Raw genomic sequence first — 22604 nt, 5'->3', positions numbered from 1 at the left:
GTAGATTGGCCCATTACGGACGATTTTAACCGTAAACCAGGTCGACACGTCTGCATCCAAAATCATGAAATAAAACATAAGATTCCGACCTCTTTTAAATCTATTTTGTGTTTTTTTTCCTCGGCTGTTGTCCAATCCCGCCGCCACCACAGTCAAATGTACGCTGCCCTATCGCCTAAACACTCGATCCATCACACTTTCGATTTTGTTTATAGAGGGTGTTTAGAATGGCACAGAGAGGAAATGGTGATGACAATAATTAGGGCGGAAGCACTATTCTATTTTGTGGGGAGGGCGGCAGATGTTGGGAACAGGACTGGAATTGAAATGGGGAGGTAACGTGTGATCATTAAGGAGTTCTGATGAAAACAGAGCATATTGGGATTCTTGTGCAGCTGTTTGATACCCTCCAACTTCATGCTCTGTCAGTGCACATAATTCCCTGCAACCCCACATTCTGGGCCAGCTCTAAATAAATAACTGAGAATGGCACTTAATCTCATAGCACACGTCAACTGCAAATGTATTTCATACCCTTGCACCGGGGAACACAAGCATTTAAACACAGAGCGAATACTTAAAGATGGAAAGTTGCTGTTCCTTTGGCCTTTTTATGAAGTGCTAGGTTTACGTTGTGATAGATGGTGGGTAGAGACCACAACTGAGGCTTGTAAATGCTTTGGCAAGCACTTGGTGCTTATTGCAATGCGACGCTCCGCCTCATAAGTTGCACTTTCATTAAAGATTAATTGACCATTGTGTGGCCACAATTTCGCAAAATAATCATGACTTAATCCATTGGTGCAATAAAGTGTGAGACCTGAATGGGGGCATTAAATTACCAGTGAAGACCTTTGAACTGGAAGATTACTCCATTCTCTTTAGTCCAAGCCTGCCTGCTCTAATCCCCGGTCTATGTGTAAAACTGATGGACTGCACAGCTGATGGGGTGCAGCATTACTGCCGCTGCCTTAGGGGCTCTTTGTCGACAACCGAGTGGAAAAACTGTAGCTAAAATGGTTATCTGGTCCCATTTCACTTTCTTTTGCATAACTCTCTCTAACATATCTGTGTGTGACAAGGGGCCTTCTTCTCCGCTCTCATGGATCCATTTTTGGTAATTGTCCAGTGTCTGTGAGTACAGTTTTGTTATAGACACTGGAGCTCAATGACTCCATGGTTATACACGCAGCTACTTTATAACAACGTGAACGCACTTTGTCAAAAAAAACTATTTATAGTGAAGGTGCAGAGTAGAGGTGCACAGTGGAGGTGCTTCCATATGCAGCTAACACCTCCTGAAGACAAACAGCTCGACTTCGCACGCTGGGTTTACTTCAGATGAGAGAGATTCTTATTCTTTTTCTTTCTTTTTTTATCCGAACAATACCCAAAAGCTCGGTTCATGCAGGTGCTTCCAGTATAAAGTATAAATTACAAATGAAAATGATCCTGGCGTTTGATGCTGGTGAAAAAAGAAAGTGCTGAAATCGCATGTTGAGCTATTGTTGGATTGAGGGGCCGGGCAGATGGAGCAGCACGAGGAGATGCCGTTGAGTTATTGCCAGTCGTGCTCCGTGAATAGGACATAGACAGAAGTTGAGTCAGGCTAAAAGTAAGTTTGTGATTACTTCTTTCTTTTTCTCTGGTACTCTCTGACAGTAGGATTAATGTACTTTTCAGTCTAAAGCAGAGCCTCCACAGAACGAGCCGCATTCTTCCCCGGAAAATACAAACAAACAAACTCCTCAGTCGAAAAAGAGCCGCTTCAGCATGTAATTAGAGACGCGGTAACCGTTGGCTGCGGCCGTACTTGAGCTGCACTCTTCAAGCTGTTCTGTCATGTGCTGCCATGTGTCCCCGGCGTGGCAGCGGCGTGGAGCCTCAGCTGATGTGATATTGTGCCAGTGCGAGCATGCTCCAGCACACACTCGCACACACACACTTTAGTTTACAGAAATCACATGTTTTACAAGAACCCTGGAGAGGGGGAGGAGACATGTATGACAAGCCCTGACATTTCCATTTGAGCTTTAAGAGATGCAACTGCCCTCAAAGTGTCAAGACGAGCTGCGCACTGGAGCCCAGATCAAAAGACAGGAATTATCTCTGAAAATGCATCAAACAGTCCGAAATGCAGAAGTAGGTGGCACACATTTGACTATTTCTAAATATATATGTCACAACATCCATTTCACCCACGAGAAGGTTTTTGATTGCCGTTGTCGTGGAAGTATTCACGTATGTCATAAGCCACGGGGTACTCTGTGTGCGTTCAGACCCAGGCCCACCTCTGTTTTTGTCCCAAAGCGACGCAACTACAGGACAGAACTGGCTCTAGTCTAATGAAACCGGCCTTAGATGTGACATGCGGTTGATCACATATATACAGTTGTCCCTCGCTATATCATGGTTCACCTTTGTTTTTCTGATTTTTTTGTGCAATTTTACATGCTTTTTTTCAACAGCGTACGAGCGTGCATCGTGTTCTGCGTCCTGATTGGCTGTTGGACTGTAGATCGTCGTCCATCAGTCTCCTCCGTGCCGTGTCTCCAGCCAAATTTGTTTTCTCCCCGACAAAACCCACAATGTCGATGAAACGTTCTGCACCGACAAAGGCGAAGGTTTGAACTTTGAGAGAGTTTAAACGAGACAGAAATGTGAGAAAATGTTAACGCCTGTGTGAGAAAAGTGTATAAAGTGTGTGGTGAGGGGTTTTACAGACAAAAACATATAGAATAATCGCAAAAAAATAAAGATACTTCGTGGATTTCGTCTATTGAGGGTTATTTTTAGAACGTAACCCCCCAGTTAAACCAGGGACCAGTGTATAAATAAAATACAGGTGTCATAATAGTTTCATGTAGCTCAGAGAAAACACATTCTTTATTTCTGGGAATAAACCTAAATCTCAAATCTAAATCTGTGTGTTATGTTGATTGTAGCTGATGAAATGCATTTAAAGCAAAACCCCGGCTCTTCACTGTGGGAAACAGCAGAATTTCATACAGTTTTTAGCTTTAAAAAACAGCTACATGGCATTTCTGAACATTTACATAAAAATCCGAGGCTTAAACTTTCCCAAGAATCACAACGAAGTCGAGAGGAGTGAACAGAGAGAGAGGAAGGAGGTGAAAATGAACTGAACATCAATAATAATCAATAATAATAAATAACAAAGGAAGTTAATGATGAGGGAAAATCATTATAAATCGGTTAAAAGTGATATTTCCGGCACGTCTGACCCATCTTTTTTGAATTCCACATATGCCCGAGCTCTGGCACGGCTGAACATTGCTTATTCGCAGCAGGTTGAAGCACTTCTCATAATATAAACAGAGTCTGCAGTCGTTTCCATGGTTTCAACTCCGAGCTCGACTTACAGCGCCGTCCCTCGCCTTTCAATCCATCGATGGGTTAATATTTTACCCTTAATTTTTTTTACAAAGTCGCACAACGCCAACACCAATGACACGGCAAGCGCAACTTCTGATCACTGCCGCACAAATGGAAATTGGGGGTCAACGTGGAAAAAAACTTCATCAGGTTGCAAGATTTCAGTGAGGTTTGAGGGGGAATAATCCAGACTCCAGATGGTCTCGCTATAAATACGCAGAAGTGAAAAACAATGAAACGTAACAACTGGATTTAAGTGAAAAGACAAGGGTATAATTATAATCCGTACGTAGCACACGCAAACGCAATTACTTACGACATTTATAAGTGATGTGTCTTGCCCAAGGACACGCTCGGAGAACACGCGGACAGAGCCGTGCGTATAATCATCCCGTGTGATTTTATTCTCTAATCTTTGGATACAATCTGCTTCCAAATGATCCGGCGGTTTTTGTGCAATATCTGGAGGTAGCTAAAAGGTGTTTCAATATTGCAGGCCAGTATAGCGCGGATATGTGGGCGGCTCATGAGAAAAACATGAACATCTAAGCATATCACTTCATAAGATTGGATAAATATTTAGTGCCACCCTTTTTAGGCTGGGAGAGGGACGCACTAAAAGCAAATTCTTTTCAAGGCACAAAGAGCGAGTAGGAGTGAAACCGTCTCCCTTTTTGTGGCTGTTCCATTTTTCAAAGTCTGGAGTCAATTATTTTTTCCGTTGAACATGGGCATTATGTTTACAGATGTCCGTCTTGATTATTATACGACGACTACGCCAACCTGGACGCTCGTGATCGTGCTTACCTAACGCTTTACGGTTTAAAGGGAGACGAGGAATCATGATCATGTTTAACTGTGCATTGAAATTCATCAGCGGCGTTTCATCGTTATTTTCGCTCTAAAATGTCGGCTCGGGCTCTTCAAACATTCATAATCCAACCCCGACTATGACCCAACGTTAGTCATTATACACGAGTACAACACAAAGTACAAGGGAAGGTGTGTACTGGGATATATCAAGTTATAAAGTTTCTTAAAACACTGAACTCATATGTGTGTTTGAATCTTGTTTTATCCTCCTGAGACCCGAGCTTTAATCAAATAAAATAATAAAAAAAATAAGTAAATAAAAAATACAATAAAAATAATAATAAAAACAAATAAAAATAAAATAATTAAATAAAAAAAATAAAATAAAAAAATAAAATAAAAATAAACCAAAAAATTAATATTCTAAACTCTTAGAAATATTCAAAATTGAACATGTTCTTGTTGCTGTTCTTCTAAAAATTCGCACTGTGGCCTAAACAATCCAAAATGTGTTGTCCACAGATGAGGACGCCAGGTCTCAGGAGGTTAATGAAGTCTCGCATTGATTTGAACACTATTTTAATGCTTTAACACTAAAATTATCTATCCGCTATAGCAGTGCCCCTTCAAAGGCAACATTGTGCGTTCGGAGTAACGGGGGGCAGTTGTGTACTTTGCAGGATTTCCTTTAAAGAGATAAGGCAGCCGGAAATGTCTCCACGTTGGGCTTATTTGTGGAAAAACAGCCCGGTGCAGCGGGGGGATGTCGCAGAGAAGTGAAAGATGTTTGAAGGAGGAACCAAGGCCAAACCTGCTTAATATATTATGTGTATATTCACGATTGTTGTTGTTTTTTTTATTTTATTTCTGGGTCTAGGGAAAGGCAGGCAGACAGTTAGAGCGCCTGGTTTAACTCTTGTGTTGTCCTGACCCCAAAAAATAACTCACTCACAGCAGAACGTGGACATTTCTTCATCAAATAGGTTGAAAATTGGACGATTTCTATCAAAAATTTAAGTTTGAACAAATTTTGATTGTATAATAAGAACTGTCGGAAAAACTAGTTACGTTAAAGTTCAATTTGACCCCAATTTGTTTGTCTTATAACTCAGATCGACTTAATTTCCACCTCTGTACTCGACAAACACAGGACAGTGATGGAAATTAAGAGTTGCAGGAGATTTTGACGTCCAAAAATGCACAATCTTTACTAAAATACGTCCTACTAAAAAATAAATAAATAAATAAATACATTTGGTATAAGTACATTAGTCTGAAGTTAGATTGAAAATAAATTCAAATTATACGTATAGAAAAAAAAAGTATGTTATTTTATGGCTGAGTTTTAAGAGAAACAATCTTGAACGTAACTCGACTCAAGGGTTAAGTCCTGCGTGCGTAGACTGTTAGGGACAACAATCTGACCCGGAGCTCTGTATCAGAATTGTAATCGACAGGGAATACATTTTTGTGATTTTAACTCATCGATTCCAGTCGTTATTTTCGATAGAACACGTCTTACAGCGTTAACATCATTATTATTTGTTGTGGACAGTGCGTGTTCATGAACGGGGGATACTGTACATGTTGCAAACACGGTGGATTATAGTTTACATCCGTTTTCCCACATTCCGTCTCATAAATACACTCTGATTCGCACAGGAGCGGACATGGACACTGGAGGTACGCTGAGGGAGTACACGGTCCACTACAGCTCCTGATATTCACAGTGTACGACCATTTAACCAGCGGGAGAAGACACGGTACGTTAGGGGTAAGTACAGATACAGAAACAAAAAGTAAATGTAAAAGAATCGCATAAAAATCTACTAAAAGTGCCAAAGTACCCAAGGAGTACACATGAATTTGAGTACGGCTAAATATAATGGGATTTGGAAAAGTTGTGCTTATTTTTTGACAGTATTTGTGTTTGTTTGCTCAAAGATAAACCTTGAACTAAAAACTCCGAGCTCTAACAAACTGGACAATACTTTCTACATTAGAGTCCAGGTGCGGAAAGTACTGACCCTTCTCTCAAACGCAGCGAAGTAAAAGTATAACGCATCTACTGCAAACTTTTAGCTGTACGTGACATCCAGACCCGACATTATTACTGCGTTTTCTGGATTATAAGTCGCAGTTTTTTCATAGTTTGTCCGGGCGTGCGACTTTTATGTGAAGTTATTCAAATATATAATGTCGCATCTTCGTTATTGTCACAGTGACGACCGCGCGAGGACACTCTAGACTTGTGTACCAGTATCTACTCCTCCTGTAACTTTGAACATTTAAAATTTCAACATTACGGTAATTTAAAAGGCAAAGAGAAACACTGAACTAAAGAAAACCGTACCTCCGGAGTTGACGGAGTTTAGACGCGACACCGAGGACGAAGAACTCAACGGATTTATTGATTTGGAGTGAGATCCAGAGTAAACTTGTTGCTTGTTTTTTCTGCTTTATTTATCTGATTAACTGTTAATATCTTACGTCGACAAACCAGACACGTGTTCAGTTCTGTCTGTGCTTCAGCTGAATAAATATAAATGTGTTATGTTAGCGTGATGGACTGATATTCAGCCTGTTGTTCTATATTTTATTCGTATTATTATAACTTGCCTTTAAAGATGAAATGTCTGTTCTTAGTCTCGGATTTTGTAAAATATAAATAAATTTCCCCAAAAATGCGATTTATAAATGTTTTTTCTTCATTATTTTGTATTTTTTGGCTGGTGCGACTTAAACTCCAGAGCGACATATAGTCCAGAAAATACAGTACTTCTTATATTTTAGCTTATTATGCAAATAAGTTTAGTTATGTTAAATTCAGGTCTTTTATCAAACATATAGATTATATAGCCCAATAATGCAGAAGAAAAATAATTGAAAAGGTCATGGAATAATGAAACTAGGCCGTTCCTATAGAATTAATGAACAATCTAAGGGGACGACTACATACAATTATAAAAATGACCTTATCTTGGAGCCCCATAATGCAGTGTGTGTACAGCGGACACGTCGTGAGGCCTGTTTCATGGTGCGAAATAACTGAGAATGTTCATATTCATTTTATCACATGTTTCCAGGTAAAAAATAAGTAAATAGAGTAAATAGTTAAAGCAGTTTTCCAGTCGCTCTACACTCGGTGATGGTAAACTACTACTGTGTCGGTAGTGAGGTTTTAGGAATTGGGTTTTTTTGTGTGTCCTGTGCTGGTTTCCTCCCTTCCTTCTGTGTTTGAACCTGGATCTGGGTGGAGACTCTGGCACCACCTCCACACACCTGCTTCTAATCCAGGAATCAAGCCTCCGCCCGCGAGTACAAACGGACCGAGGATCTGACACTCGGGGCCTGATCGTCGTGTCATTTTCAGTTTTTCTTCATGACTCGCTCCGGTTTATTTGTTCGCGTATCCTCCGTCTCCGACCCAGCTCTCCACGTCCGATACGAACACCTCAGCCTCTGACCCGGCGACCCACGACCTGCCCCGAGACGACACCGCTCCCAGCTGTCCGCTCTGTCTGCCCTCGTGTCTGTAAATAAACTTTGTTCACACTGTTTCCCGAGTCTGAATCTTTACGACAGTCCGTCCGTCCGTCTTTACGACACGAGGCTTCCAATCCGCACCGTCGACATTCACGTACGCACCATTTCAGCCCAGGCAATGCGGCTGAAGTGCCTTGCCTATGGACACAATGGTACATCCATATCATTTTTACATACACGTGGACATGAAAACCACATATTATTCCCAGTATATATTTGCAGAATGTCGTTATATTAAGTTTTATCACGATCACAAGTCATTAGTGATACGTCTAATTAAAGCTAGTTGTGCGTTTCATTTAGTAAATCTGATCTGACGTCACGTACTTGCTACAGTTTGACACCTGTCTGCAGAAACAAGAGCAATACGTGAGCAAAAAAAACGTAAAAAGCTTTTTATTAAATTTGAGAAATGACAAGAGTCTCAGCCTAAATTGTGGGCAGAAGTGAACAAAAGCGGATTAATTAATAATAATAGCACAGGATATTAATTTTGTCGAGTAACAATATAACTGGGAATATGAAAAAGCAGATCAGGAAGTGTTGATTTCAAATTTGAGCCGCTGCACATCTGCTCCGTCTCTTCACCACAGAACATACGTTGCGCAGCGTTGGAATCACGACCAAATCTTGAAAACAATTTGTCATCTGGAACCAGCGCTAAATGAACGGCTCCCCCGCGCGGCCCCGTGTCGTCACCTTTAGAACAGCTGCCAGTGGATTTGTCTGTTGTTCGGTGGAATCAATACGGCTCAATTTTCACACAATCAGACGGAGGGAAAACGTCAGCGTGTGCCAAGTCACACAAACGTTCAGCGCTCGCTCCCAGAGGCCGCTCCCTCCTTCTGCATGTGCGCTATAGGTAAAAAAAAAAAAACACTCAGCAAAGCCATCTATAATTTAAGTGTGTCTTAGGGGTGAAAAAACCGTACCCATGATGCACCTGGAACAGCTCCGACATGCAACTATTCCACATCTGCAGCTGTCAGGCAACAAAACGATTTAGCCTCCCGCAGATTTAACGACTGTAATAGAGACGTGGAGAGGAGTCCTTCTCCTCTGCTGTTCAGGAACTTTCTGTGCGGCTCTGGGTTTCCATTATTTTATGAATCATGAGAATGCGGCACATGATATCTGAACTATAACTAAAATAAATAAATAGTCCACAGAAAAAAGGGGAAAAAAAGAGATGATAATAATAATAAAAAATAAATAAAATAAATAAATAATAATAATAAAAATATATTAAAAAAAAAAATAATAATAATAATAAAATTTAATGAAAAAATAAAAAGTAAAATTCTTTGTATGTTTTTGCTGCAATCTTATCCAGTGTGGTATTAACTTACATTTATTTCATTATTGTTTTTCTTGATCAAAAATACCTTGATAAACACTTTACTAACACTATAGTAGTAAGCGAGCTCCTCTCTCAACAGATCTGACCTGTAATTTTCCTTGTTGGCATCACCTACTTGTCTCTATGGAAACAGATAAATGCAGTGGTGGGAGAAGTACTCATGTTACTTAAGTAAAAGTACAGATACTGGAGCAAAAAAAACAAAAACTCAAGTAATAGTAAAAGGCCTGGGAACGACTTGGGGTCCCATCGGAGGAGCTGGAGGAAGCGTCCAGGGTGAGGGAAGTCTGGGAGTCTCTGCTTAGACTGATGACCCGGCCCCGGATAAGAGGAAGAAAATGGATAGATGGATGGATAGTAAAAGTACCAAGTGAAAATATACTTAAGTAAAAGTGAGACTAGACGCACAAACACGACATACAAAACATAACAGATGGTTTTAAGAAGGTCAAAGAGAACCATAACAATAAAAAAAAAAAGATTTAGGCAACAAAAACATAGCAGTATTAAAGTACTTTAAAAATGTACTTCAACAGTAAAAAGTAAAAGTATTTCACGCAGATTTTGAAATCTAATGAAGCTTCAGATGTGGTGATTTTGATAAAGATTTGTGCTGAATTTTGTTCAACAGAAACAGTTAAATCAATTGTTTTGTTGTTTTTGTTTTGTTTTTAGTTTTTTTTTCCGTCTTTTTATTTGTACTGTTGTTTATTTCCACTTTAAAATGTACTCCAGTGAAGTACAGATACCTCATGTCTACTTAAGTACAGTACTTTACTTTTACTTGGTTATGTACCCCCCATTGGAGAAATGTCATACTGTGGAACATCCCATCTCCATGGAAACAAGCAGGTGGGCCGACCCTCTGCAAGAAAATGTCCACAGTGCACCTTTAAGGAATAATAAGAGTGAATAATGTGAGACTGAAGGTTGTGTTCTGCTCTGGGGAGCTCATTTTGTTGTGTCGAGCCACATAAACGTACAGTAAGGCCAAAGTACAACCAAAGTACAGCTTAAACTACAGTATATTCTGTGTATTTCCTGCTCTTATAGAAGCTCATTTGTGTACTCAGAGCTCTCACACAAATCTTTATGTTCAAGGTTCAGCAGTGAAGCACAACCAGCAGAAAACCAGCAAAGACAATCATTTATTCGGATGCAGATCGATAACACTCGTATCACGTGTCCACAAATAGTATCTCGTAATAACGCCGGCCCGCTGCCAGGAACGCTCCACGTGAAGCCCCTACGCTCGCTAACATCCCCAAAAAAACGTAAAAAACTAAAGCCTTTTTCCGTTATACTGACTTTATCCAATGGAAAGTTTTATGTTGATAGATCAAAGCTATGCAAAGCCATGCGTGAAATCTAATGCGAAAAATCGTTCCACTGTCATCTCTAATTTCAGTGACTGTTGGGAGGGAAAAGGGGAGGAAAAAGCGAAAGGTTTGCCAAATATTTTACCAAGCCCCGCTGAGGGAGAGGCAGAACGAGCTGAAGATTTGATAGGTAGCTTGTGCGGTGTCAGATTGCGCTACACTTTTTGAATCTAATTCTTTGTGAAAGCAGAGAGAATATCCAGACACTGTCGTATTGGTATTGTGTTATCTGTCATTCACAGACCCAAACTCACACACGCGGGGGCCACCACACACCAGGCGGAAACACAAATTATTTTAGGATGAAGATGTGAAATCCATCGCCAAACATAATTTTTCATATTGGTAGAGGCAAACTGCGGAATACGTTATAGGCGTCTAGGCTGGAAAACAAATCAGCGTCACGGAGCAAACTTTAGCACGCAGACACCTAAGCATAAGTAAATAATTATGAAGGAAAATACAGCAGAAAGATACGCCTAATTAAAGCAAGTAAATCAAATTGCTTTTCATTTCATTCAGCCTCGTTGTCAGTCACTCGCATACCAATATTCTAGGCAATGAAATTAAAAAAAACGAACCCAGTGAGATTGCAAATTTGACTGTTTCTGCAATTCAAAGCGATGTTTACGAGATGTAGACTCCAATTACCGCAAAGAAGATATAAGTATAAGTGTAAGGTATAAGTCGAAAGTACAGAGTTTGACGGAAAAGACCTTCGCTTTTTGATATTTCGGCAAAAGATCGTGCAAAATCAGAATACACAATCCCACATTTCTACGTTTTCGTCTTTTTATTCCTTTGCCTTTTGTCCTTCCGGTCGCTCATGATCTCCCTTCGGTCGGTAAAGGGTTGAATTTAAGCTAATTGTCTCGTAAAAAGGTCACTCGGCTTTTGAAAATGAGACACATGCAAAAGAGCTGCTCATGCCCGTTACGGTCACCTATGGCAACGGAACGGGCTCGCTTTACACGGGCGAAAGAGCGGCGCGCGGTTCGCAAACGTGTCATTTATCATTTCGTCGATTAAGTCGCGGAGACGTCGCAAAATTATCAAAACAAGAAGCTGAAAGGCGTAAATAGTCACCCTGCTGCACGCGCTTCTAACACACTTCCGCAGGTAAATTCGCAGGGAAATAATGCTAAAAACAAATTAATAACGCTCAAATTGATCTCTGACTTTTGTGTTGCCAAGGTTACGATGAGCCACGTCCATTATATACACACAAAGCGCACGCCCTCGCCCTCAAAACCTATACATACCTCCACCGATAGTTACGCTCCTTGCTTATTTTTCACAATTAATCTCGGCTGTGGGGCTGCTCTTTATCGCCATGGCAACTGGCAAGCGCACCGGGCATTCATAAGGAAAAAGAAGGAGTCGGAAGATGTTTTGCCGAGGAAAAAAAAAAATCTTCTCGGACTTCAAATCTATTCACGGCGTAATGACATTATGGTCGTTTGTGTGTGGCCTCGCATCCCTGAAGAGGCTTAAATAGAAACGCACGACTTTGATGTTGGAAATGTTTGGATGGGAAAGAAATAATGATTAAAAGGCACGTGACTCAACACAACAGTAACATACGACATGCTGCTGGACTGTTTGACCAAAATGTTGAGATGCGGGGGCAAGAGTGGTGTAAGAGGTTAAGCCGGTCGCCCTCCAGCTGCGGGTTGTTGGTTCACTTTTTACTCGTTTTTGCATACTGCTGTTGAGAGGAGTCCTTAGGCGAGATGTTCCAGCCACAATATCAGTGCTGGTTGTTATGTGTGTGTTATGCAAGAAGGGCACTAGCAAAGTTGTTTTTTTTGGGGGTTTTTTAATCCCTGCAATCTGCTATGTGTGTCCTTTTTTATTTATTTTATTTTATTTTTATGGTATTTTCTGAAAAGGCTGTGAACTAATAAAACTATACATTTGGAAAAAAATAAAAAAATAAATAAAATTAGAGTTTTTCAGACAAACATTGTGATAGTGATTGGATATGCGTTTTTTTTTTTTTGTTTTTTGTTTTTTTTAATCCCTGCAATCTGCTATGTGTGTCCTTTTTTATTTATTTTATTTTATTTTTATGGTATTTTCTGAAAAGGCTGTGAACTAATAAAACTATACATTTGGAAAAAAATAAAAAAATAAATAAAATTAGAGTTTTTCAGACAAACATTGTGATAGTGATTGGATATGCGTTTTTTTTTTTTTTAATCCCTGCAATCTGCTATGTGTGTCCTTTTTTATTTATTTTTTTAATTTTATTTTTATGGTATTTTCTGAAAAGGCTGTGAACTAATAAAACTGTACATTTGGAAAAAACATTGTGATAGTGATGCATTTTTTTGTTTTTTTTAATTTATTTTTTTTAAATAATAGGATTCAAGTCAAAGTTCACATTTTAAACGCGCCCAGAAGAATTGAATATGAACTGACGAACTAACACGAGAATCGGATTTCAGAACATGTTTGTGCCGATCTGAACTGCAGGGTTAGTGGTTTTTATGCAGAATAAGACCCTATGTGTCAAAGTCAAGGCCCATGGACCAAATGTGGCCCGCCATTTCATTTTATGTGGCCCGCGACAAAGTAAATTAAAAGGTATGACTGTTTTAAAATATCCGTTTATCAAGAAATACACAGTTACACAGCCATTTTTTCATATCTACGTAAATCCCTGTGCAATATTTGTAACTTGAATAAGTAATAAATATAGAAACGGTTAATTAACAAGATTAAAAAGTAATCGCATTTATTTGACATTACATTTGGCTACATTTAGTTACATTTATCTTACAGTTACATCTGGCCCTTTGAGAGCGGCCATTTTGTTGATGTGGCCCTCAGTGAAAATGAGTTTGACGCCCCTGACCCATGGAGACATAGGGAGGGCATCTGACACACACATATTACAGATTTAAACTACAGGGTTATGCAGAATAAGACCCCATAGAGACACAGGGAGGACATCTGATACATAGGGACATTTCAGAACATGTTTGTACAGATTTAAACAACAGGGTTAGCGTTTTGTTGCAGAATAAGACCCTGTGGAGACACAGGGAGGGCATCTGACACACAGGGGCAATTCAGAACATGTTTGTACAGATTTAAACTACAGGATTAATGTTTTTTTTATGCAGAATAAGACCCTGTGGAGACATACGTAGGGCATCTGACACATATATATTACAGATTTAAACTACAGAGTTATGCAGACATAGGGAGGGCATCTGATTTACAGAGAGATATCAGAACATGTTTGTACAGATTTAAACTACAGGGTTATGCAGAATAAGACCCAGGTAGGGCATCTGACACACAGGGACATATCAGAACATGTTTGTACAGATTTAAACTACAGGATTAGACGTTTTTATGCAGAATAAGACCCTGTGGAGACATACGTAGGACATCTGACACACATATATTACAAATTTAAACTACAGAGTTATGCAGAATAAGACCCAGGGAGGGCATCTGACACACAGGGACATATCAGAACATGTTTGTACAGGTTTAAACTACAGGATTAGACGTTTTTATGCAGAAAAAGACCAGATATTTAGTTGATCATGGAGGAAATAATGTAGACGTGTGTGTGTGTGTGTGTGTGTGTGATGAATCAGCCCTACTGTACACGTAACACACACACACGACGCTCTCACTGTATCTTTACGCAGACGTATCGCTCGTGTTAAAACTAGACTAAATGCCACAGTCCCAGATGAAGACAGCGATTGATCGGAGTGATCGGGGGGTCGTCCCGTTATAAACATATTTGCGCGGCTCAGGGCGGCGCAGCTCAGGACGGCGCTCTCCGAGGCTCCGCGCGTCTCCACGGGCTTTGTGAAGTATCATCACTTTGAAGAGCGCTATAATTGTTCAAGGAGTTTCAACATCAGCCGTCTTTCTAATTAAAGGGGGAGATGATAATTGCTCTTATGTCTGAAAACCCACCCTCATCCCACGTAAACGCACCAGACGCACGCCGCACACTTACGTTTAAACGCACATACACGCACTTCTACACACTTACATTAAAAAAAAAGTCGCCATTTTAAAGCAGAAACCACTCAGAGGAGATTTTCCTTTCTCCCGGGGTTATTATAGCTCAGGGAGAAAGAGCCTTTTCCCGGCCTGTCATTTATCAATTGGGTGACAAAACAGTCTGAAAACCTCGGCGCTAATACATTTTGTGCATGACAATAAAGAGTTTCCCCCCCAAAAAACCTAAAAAGCTGTCCGGGTAAGTGGACTTAAAAGTTTTTCTTTGGCAAAGCTCTTAATTCTCTCAATCCAGGGAGCACAAAATGTTCCACGCAGAGGAGAAGCACACTGCAGGCTTTGGTTTAGGAAATGAGTCTCCAACTAATTTTAATAACCGGGTGAAATAAATCAAGAAAGCAATCATTCTATTCAAACACTTGACCAATCACACGGAGCTCTTGTGATCCTGAGAGTGACTGCAACTCAACGCAACCTCCTCACGCGGGATAATTACTGCTTAGGTCACTGTTTGGGCTGAAACTATTTTTGTTAGAATGAGCTATTCTCTTTATGCGACAAGCTCAAATATGGTGATAATGTGCTTAAATAATGTCACAGTTTTGATTCTGTGTTATTGTAAGCGCTGTATAATGGATTTAAACGTCTTATATTACACAAAACTGACTCCTGTGAGCTTCAAATCATGTTAAAATCCGGTTTTCCTCATCAAAAACAGACCCGGAGTTGTGTTTCGTTTCAGAGTTGTGTTTGTCCACGTCTCCAAAGCTCGAAATGCTCTGGTTCCACCTTGTGATGTCATGAAGTGGTAGTTTTCAAGCTCCATTTTAGCTTTAGTTCAGTAAAGATCCAGCAATTCCAGAGCTGAAGGTGTACGGTTGTCCGTCGCTATATCGCGGTTCATCTCGCAGTTTCACGGATTATTTTTTGTGCAATTTTTCATGTTTTTTTTTTTTTTTACACGATATAGCGTTCTCCGTCCTGATTGGCTGTTGGACTGTAGACCGTCGTCCATCAGTCTCCTCCGTGCCGTGTCTCCGGCCAAATTTACCTAAACGTTGGATCGCAGTGTGACTCTGAAGTGCTGTACGTTTGCGATTTGTTTTCTCCCCCACGACAAAACCCACAATGTCGATGAAACGTTCTGCACCGACAAACACATTTAAAGCGATCGTCAAAATCAGGTCGTCTGCGAGTGATTTAGCACCAGGTTCTCCGTGGCGACCCGGTGATCCTTGAACCCTCAAAGATCCACAGCGCTACGGTATCATCACGTTTAGGCGGGATTCTGACTTCGAGGCGTTCGGTCGTAATCCCACAGATGGAAGCGTCGCCCCATTGGCTCCTCACCCAAGCGCATTATTACTATTACAACAACACATCATCAGTCGGGTAAAACTAACCTGTCTCACGACGCTCTAAACCCCCCGCTCACGTTTTCTATTAGCGGGTGAACGATCCAACGCTCGGTGAATGACGAGGAAGAGCCGACATCGGATGAAAGGATGAGAAAGCGACAAAGGTTTGAGCTTTGAGAGCGTTTAAACGAGAGAGAAATGTGAGAAAATGTTAACGCCTGTGTGAGAAAAGTGTATAAAGTGTGTGGTGAGGGGTTTTACAGACAAAAACATGTAGAATAAAGCGGATACTTCACGGATTTCGCCTATTGCGGGTTATTTTTTAGAACGTAACCACCGCAATAAACCAGGAACCACTGTGTTACGCAAATTACGGACGACACTACTGAGCTGCAAATCATGTTATAACGCAGTTTCCTCCTCAAAAACAGACCTAGAGTTGTGTTTTGTTTCATTCACACATGTTTGAGTAACACTTTATTATTAGTTTGTCTACATCTCCAAAGCTCAAAACGCTCTGTTCCACTTTGTGATGTCATGAAGTGGTAGTTTTCAAGTTAAACGGCTCCTTTTTACCTTTAGTTCAGTAAAGTTGAGCGATTCCAGGACTGAATTCAATCAAATGATCCTAGCGAAGGTGTAAAGAGTTTAAAAACACAGTGGAGCACTTCTTGGATTACCACATGATGACATCACAAGGTGGAACAGGGTGTTTTCTGAAAGAGGAACTGCAGGTTTGTGCGTTAAACATGTGTGAATGAAACAAAACACAACTCCAGGTCTGTTTGTGACGATAAAACAACGCGATAACAAAGAAAACAGTGTCATATGGAGACTTTAATGTACGGCATAACATAAAACAACGATCAAAACCCCATTTCACGTTTCATTTTTCCATAAACCTCCGTCTTTTTTAACGATACGCTTTGAACACGTGATTAAATATTAGCATTAACATTATTGAAAGAGAGATTAGCACCACTCTGATCAAACAGCAGTGAAATTCTTACTTTTCTTTTATTAAAAAACTCTATTACATTATCATTCCTCTAGTTTATAATTTGGAAAGTTTGATTTTATGAAGCTCATCACAGACTAAAGTAAATACGAGACATACACAGCCGGATAAAAAACATTCAAAGTATAAATTGAATAGAAATAACTTCATTTTGTCTCTAAAACGACCACGACGTTTGTGTTTATGTGAGTCTTACATTGTGACCTGAATGATCACGAATTATGAAATAATCTTGACATCCCTCGTTACTTTTTTTTCAAAAATAGAGACGCCGACGACAACACCGTCTCTGCGCGTTTGGAAACTTCTATAACGCCTTACTGTGTTAGAACAGAGAGGCAGACAGCACTAACCACGGAGGATGCTATCACAATCCCCCGGGGCTTTGAGCAGCAAATCTATGCCTGTCTCAGACCCAATTAAAAAACACACTGACACTCACTTCCACGGAGGCACAAATCATTTTAGTGGGAGCGCGGCGGTGCTCGAGGATGGGCACGACGTGATACCGCGGGGCTAAAATAAGAGTTTGACCCCTTTACCTGCAGATGCTGGCCTTAGCGGGGGCGGCGTTAGTAGAAATATGGATCGGTGGCTGTTGTTTACCTTGCAGATGAAGCTTGCTCTCGGGGCTCTGCAGGAGGATGGAGCTGACGGAGTCCAGATTATCATAGCTGCTGCAGCCCAGTGGCCCAGTGCGTGTTTCCGTCACCTGCCGGAGAATTAGGCAGACAAGAAGGGACATGGATTTAAGGAGGTGTACGAGGTGTTAGAACAAGTGCATTTGCATATTAATATTCACATTTGCATATTTTGTGTAATGTAAATTTGCACAAGTATTACACTCATTTTGTATATCCTCTGGGAACCCGTATAAAAAGAGTTTAGATTAGAGCATATAAAGCATGTTTTGGGATGTTTAAAAACGCAACAAAACACTTTGGACAAACACATACAAACACTATAGAAGGTTTAGTCCCAGGTTTGTTGCATTGAAGGAGGCACCTCAGATATGACTGAATATTCTTTACTTTTTCCAGGCTTTGTGTGTAAGTGAATGTTCTGTGGTGTCCTTGGCATGTCATAAAATCGAGGTTGTGAACCACAAAGTTCCACTGCAGAGATGACAAACAAATACATTCACAGTAATAGTTCAGTCTAAGGCCGCAGAAGAAAAGCACTGTCACATTTCACCCATTTCAACACTAAAGTCTGCTCTGTGGTTAGAATCTGACGCCTGTGGATCATTATGTTAGAATTTGGACATTTTAAATTGCAATTGGTCTAAAACAACTTAATAAAACGTTACCGTAAACATCATCGCAACAAAGTGCAGCGAGGAATGACCAGCTGCACGTCGTACTAGTGAGTAGTGGATTATTTTTCATTTGTGCAGAAATCTCTGTGCGATCCTGTTGATCCTGTGTGTCAACGTTTTAGATAAAAAGTCGTAACAGGAATATTAAGTCCCTGTTTCTCCGACCGATACAATGGCAGGGTGACACGCCCTGTCAATCAAATTATGCAGCGTTAATCACCTGTCGTCAAAATGAGTCATTCCCCGTGACTCGGTCTGAGTTTGCCCTGTGCCACAGTCAGAGCCGCGCAGGCGGCGTCCGCGCAGGCGGCGTCCGCACAGGCGGCGTCCGCACAGGCGGCGTCCGCGCAGGCGGCGTCCGCACAGGTGTCTGTAAACGCCACAGAGACAGATGCACAAACTGCCCCCGCTCTGGAGTAAGTTCTAATAGTTTGTAGATGATAAAATGCACATTAATGTTTAGTGGCTCTGTGTGTAAACAAATCCAAACATACTGGTTTTAATACGTCTGTTAGCGTCATTTGTTTGGCAGATAAACTGTGGAGTGCACAGAGGTAAAGCTCTGAGAGGATGAAGAGTCTGCTCCTGTGAATGTTGTGCTGATTTTGTCTGGTTTTGGCTTCTGCCTTACATCAAGCACATCATAAATATCTGATCATAACTTCAGAATTCATTACTGAAGATGATTAAGGCCAATACTATGAAATGAAAATGATAAACTTGTTTAATTAAAATGCCCAAACTTCTGATTCATTCATTAATTCATTAATTATAAATCTATTTATTATACGGGTCTATATTTTCCTCCTCAAGTAAGTATAACATAGTTAAAAAGTGGATTTTGCAGAATAGGTCTGATTTAACACACGACAGACACAAGATGCAGCAAAATACTCCACAGAATGACACACACGATGGATCAAGAGAAAACACAACAGGTCAAACTGTCATTCTTGTTGTAATTCTATGATTCTTGTTGTAATTCTTTGATCCTAAATAATAACTGAGTGCAGTAACTGCAGTAGCTTCATTTTGTGTAGATCAACACGGCGTGTGTCTGGACACAGTGACAGGTGACTGAGTGCGTCTGATTAGTCGTTATAAACCAGATTGCAGAGGAACCTCAGGCAGGTTTCATTAGTATCCTGATAATATTGGACAGCCTCAGCGTATGACAGAGGCACTTTGAGCAGGTTAGTGGTGTGTGTGTGAGTGACTGACAGAGTGATGACTTTGTGTCTTGTGTAAAGCGCAGACTTCGGCAGATGGGAGGATGACAAGCACGAAATTAGACAGATGTTACTCTTTACTTCTGGCATAAGTCTGTTGGGGGAATTTAAAATACAGTGGAAACAGACAGGGACGGATGCCTCCAGAAAAGTGTCGGAAGTATCTGATATGACAAGACGTGCGTATGAAGATGTTTACTTAGAATCCATTTAATCCATAAACATGAAATTATTTTATTTATCTTTGGCTTCTTTCAAAATATTCAATGGAAACGCAGAGTTTGACAGAGAAGACAATTTGGGGCTGTTAAACATAATGAGGAGTGAACTAATTAAGCTCTTTATTACCTGAGAGTTTATCGTCTCTGAAATTTGGGATTTTTATATGTTACAGCTTTTTAAATAAGGATATAACACTTTAAGAGCTCGGGAAAGGAGCTCACAAAACCACACAAACCACATCAGTCATTTCAGTAACAGAAATCAGGACTTTGTGTAATTATTCGCACATTCAGTGTAGTGAATTCAAGATGGCAGGGCTTTCTAACAAACAAACTGTGCTCATATTGTTCCAGATCATAGTTTTTTCATAAGAAGGTAATTACAGACTTATCCTCCAATCTCCCGAACGCCCTTGAACGCCGAGGGTCAGAGCGTAAAGTGCATGTGCGGGTGATTACAAAGCCAGACCTCCGCTATCAGCCCGGGCCCATCTTGATGACTGCTGACAGCGCTCTTTCTCCCTGACGTTCTGTTGTGCTTATCACCCAAAGATTTACTTCCCCCAAAGGTTGTCTCGCATGATCCACGGTGACTGGGCAAAGCGAATATCTGTCCTCCGTCACCCTCGGACATCCTCCTTCAGCGGCACTACACGAACGCACAACTACAGCGGCGTCCCAAGCTCTACTCATTCATTTTTGTGCTCCGGAGTAATGCGCGGTTTTCCCACAACGCGACGCTACCCGATGCTATTCCTGCGTTAATGTTTGTTGCTCATTACGACACAGCTGAGAGGAAACTGTGTGCAATCAAAAGTGAGCTTAAAGACTGAAATACCTGTCTGCACGTAGTGATTTAAAGTGTGGCTAATAGTGTAGTACTCACAGCTGGTTCGGTCTCTTACTTTTGTTCAACGGTAGAATAGAATGCGCTTACGGGACGGTGATGACGTCTTTGTTCGTTTAAACCCGTGACCCGCCGTCCCAAGACACATTTCTTCCATGGGAGGTGATAATTACGTAGTCAAATCTCTACTAACGGAAATACGAAAGACAGAAAGCGTATACTGCAGTCGGTCAAGTCGAGGTTCAGCAGAATGAGGTCAGCTGACATCTGAATATACTGAATGACCAGGTTATACCGTATTTTCCAGAGTATAAGTCGCACTGGAGTACAAGTCGCACCAAAAACTGCATAATAATGAAGAAAAGTTCACATATTATAAGTCGCATCTGAGAATAAGTCGCACCCCCGGACAAACTATGAAAAAAAGTGTGGCTTATAATTTGGAAAATACTGTACTAAATATTTTTTTGACAAAGCAAACGGCTTTTTTGAGGATTTTAATCTAAAATCTATTCTTTTCTTAGCTCTTCCGTATGAACAGGGCGTCTATAAAAAGGTAATTGATAAGAAATACACTGCCCGGACAGAAAAAAAAGTCACCACCTGGATTTAACTAAGCAAATATGTTGTGTTTGCTGCAGTTGGTCCGGTCGAGGTTCAGCAGAATGAGGTCAGCTGACACCGGAATAAACTGAATGACCAGGTTATTACAGCAGAGGATTTATGGACAGATTCAAAGATGAAAATGACACGATTCATCGAGATCAAACTGTGAAAGAGAGAATCAAGGAGCATGAACACAGAGAGAGACAGAGAGAGAGAGAAGAAGAAGGGAGAGAGAAAGGGAGGCTGAGAGGGAGTGAGAAAGAGAAGCAGAGAGAGAGACAGAGAGAGAGGGAGAGAGAGAGAAACAGAGGCAGGGAGAGAGATGTACTGAGAGAGAGAAAGCAGAGAGAGAGAGGGAGGGAGAAACAGCAGCAGAGAGAAAGTTGCACTGAGAGAGAGAGAGAAAAAGCAGAGAGGGAGAAACAGAGGCAAAAGAGAGATGCACTGAGAGAGAGAGAGAGAGAGAAAGCAGAGAGAAAGGGAGAAACACAGGCAAAGAGAGAGATGCACTGAGAGAGAGATGCACTGAGAGAGAGAGAAAGAGGGAGAGAGAAAGAGGGAGAGAGAGAAATAGACGCAGAGAGGGAGGCAGAGCGAGAAAGAGAAGTAGACAGATGCACAGAGAGAGAGGAAGCAAGAGAGAGGGAGGTGAGAGATGCAAAGAGAGAGAGAGGAAGGCAGAGAGAGAGAAATAGAAGCAGAGACCGAGAGAGGGAGAGATGGAGGAAGAGAGAGGAAGAGAGAGAAAGAGAAGCAGAGAGAGAGACAGAGACAGAGAAGCACAGAAAGAGAGAGGAAGAGTGAGAGAGGGAGAGAGAGAGAGAGAGAGAGAAATAGAAGCAGAGAGGGAGAGAGAGAGGGAGGGAGGGAGGGAAAGAGAAAAAGAAGCAGAAAGACAGAGACGTCATTTTCACACATGGATTGTCCACCACAGAGTCCAGACCTTAACCCCACTGAGAATCATTGGGATGTTCTGGAGAAGCTGCAGCGTCAGACTCGACCAGCATCAATGCAACAGGTGAAAAATTAATGCAACAACTGGATGGAAATAAATCTGTGATGCTGCAGAAGTGAAATCAAAACAATGCAACCAAATATTAGTGTGTGACCTTTTTTTGGTGGCGACTTTCTTTAATGTTTGTGCGTTTAAGCCTTTGACCGACTGTCCCAAGACACATTTCTTCCACGGGAGACACTAATTACATCGTCACATCTCTTGTTTGTTTTTCGCTGAACATATTGACGAAAGCACAAAAGACTGAACGCTTATACTGAGACATGTCCGTACGCAGTCATGGGAATTAGCATTAGCATTAGCATTAGCTCCATGTTCCTCTCGTTTGGTCACTAAACACAGTAGACGACGACAGTGAAGATGAAAAACCACTTAGTTTGTGGGGAAGTTAAAGGATTTGGATTATTAAGCACAACACAGCAGCGTAATCCCAGGGGACCACGGAAACCATCATGGTCCAGTAGAACTACACTCTGGAACATTCCCACTAATTGTCAGCTGT

General features: G+C 41.0%; 1 protein-coding gene across 1 annotated transcript in view; it reads right to left on the bottom strand.

The window, feature by feature from the left end:
- brinp1 (bone morphogenetic protein/retinoic acid inducible neural-specific 1) overlaps nucleotides 1–22604 on the bottom strand; it is a 107155-nt gene that overhangs the window by 14988 nt on the left and 69563 nt on the right. Inside the window, exon 5 of the mRNA XM_033989207.2 lies at nucleotides 17473–17578. Within this exon, the coding sequence (XP_033845098.1) occupies nucleotides 17473–17578 (106 nt within the window). The remainder of the gene's footprint in view (nucleotides 1–17472; nucleotides 17579–22604) is intronic.

Source organism: Periophthalmus magnuspinnatus, chromosome 23 (assembly GCF_009829125.3).
Source record: "Periophthalmus magnuspinnatus isolate fPerMag1 chromosome 23, fPerMag1.2.pri, whole genome shotgun sequence".
NCBI classification, from domain to species: Eukaryota; Metazoa; Chordata; class Actinopteri; order Gobiiformes; family Gobiidae; genus Periophthalmus; species Periophthalmus magnuspinnatus.
The sequence above is the reverse complement of the archived record's forward strand: the minus strand, read 5'-3'. Positions and strand labels throughout refer to the sequence as shown.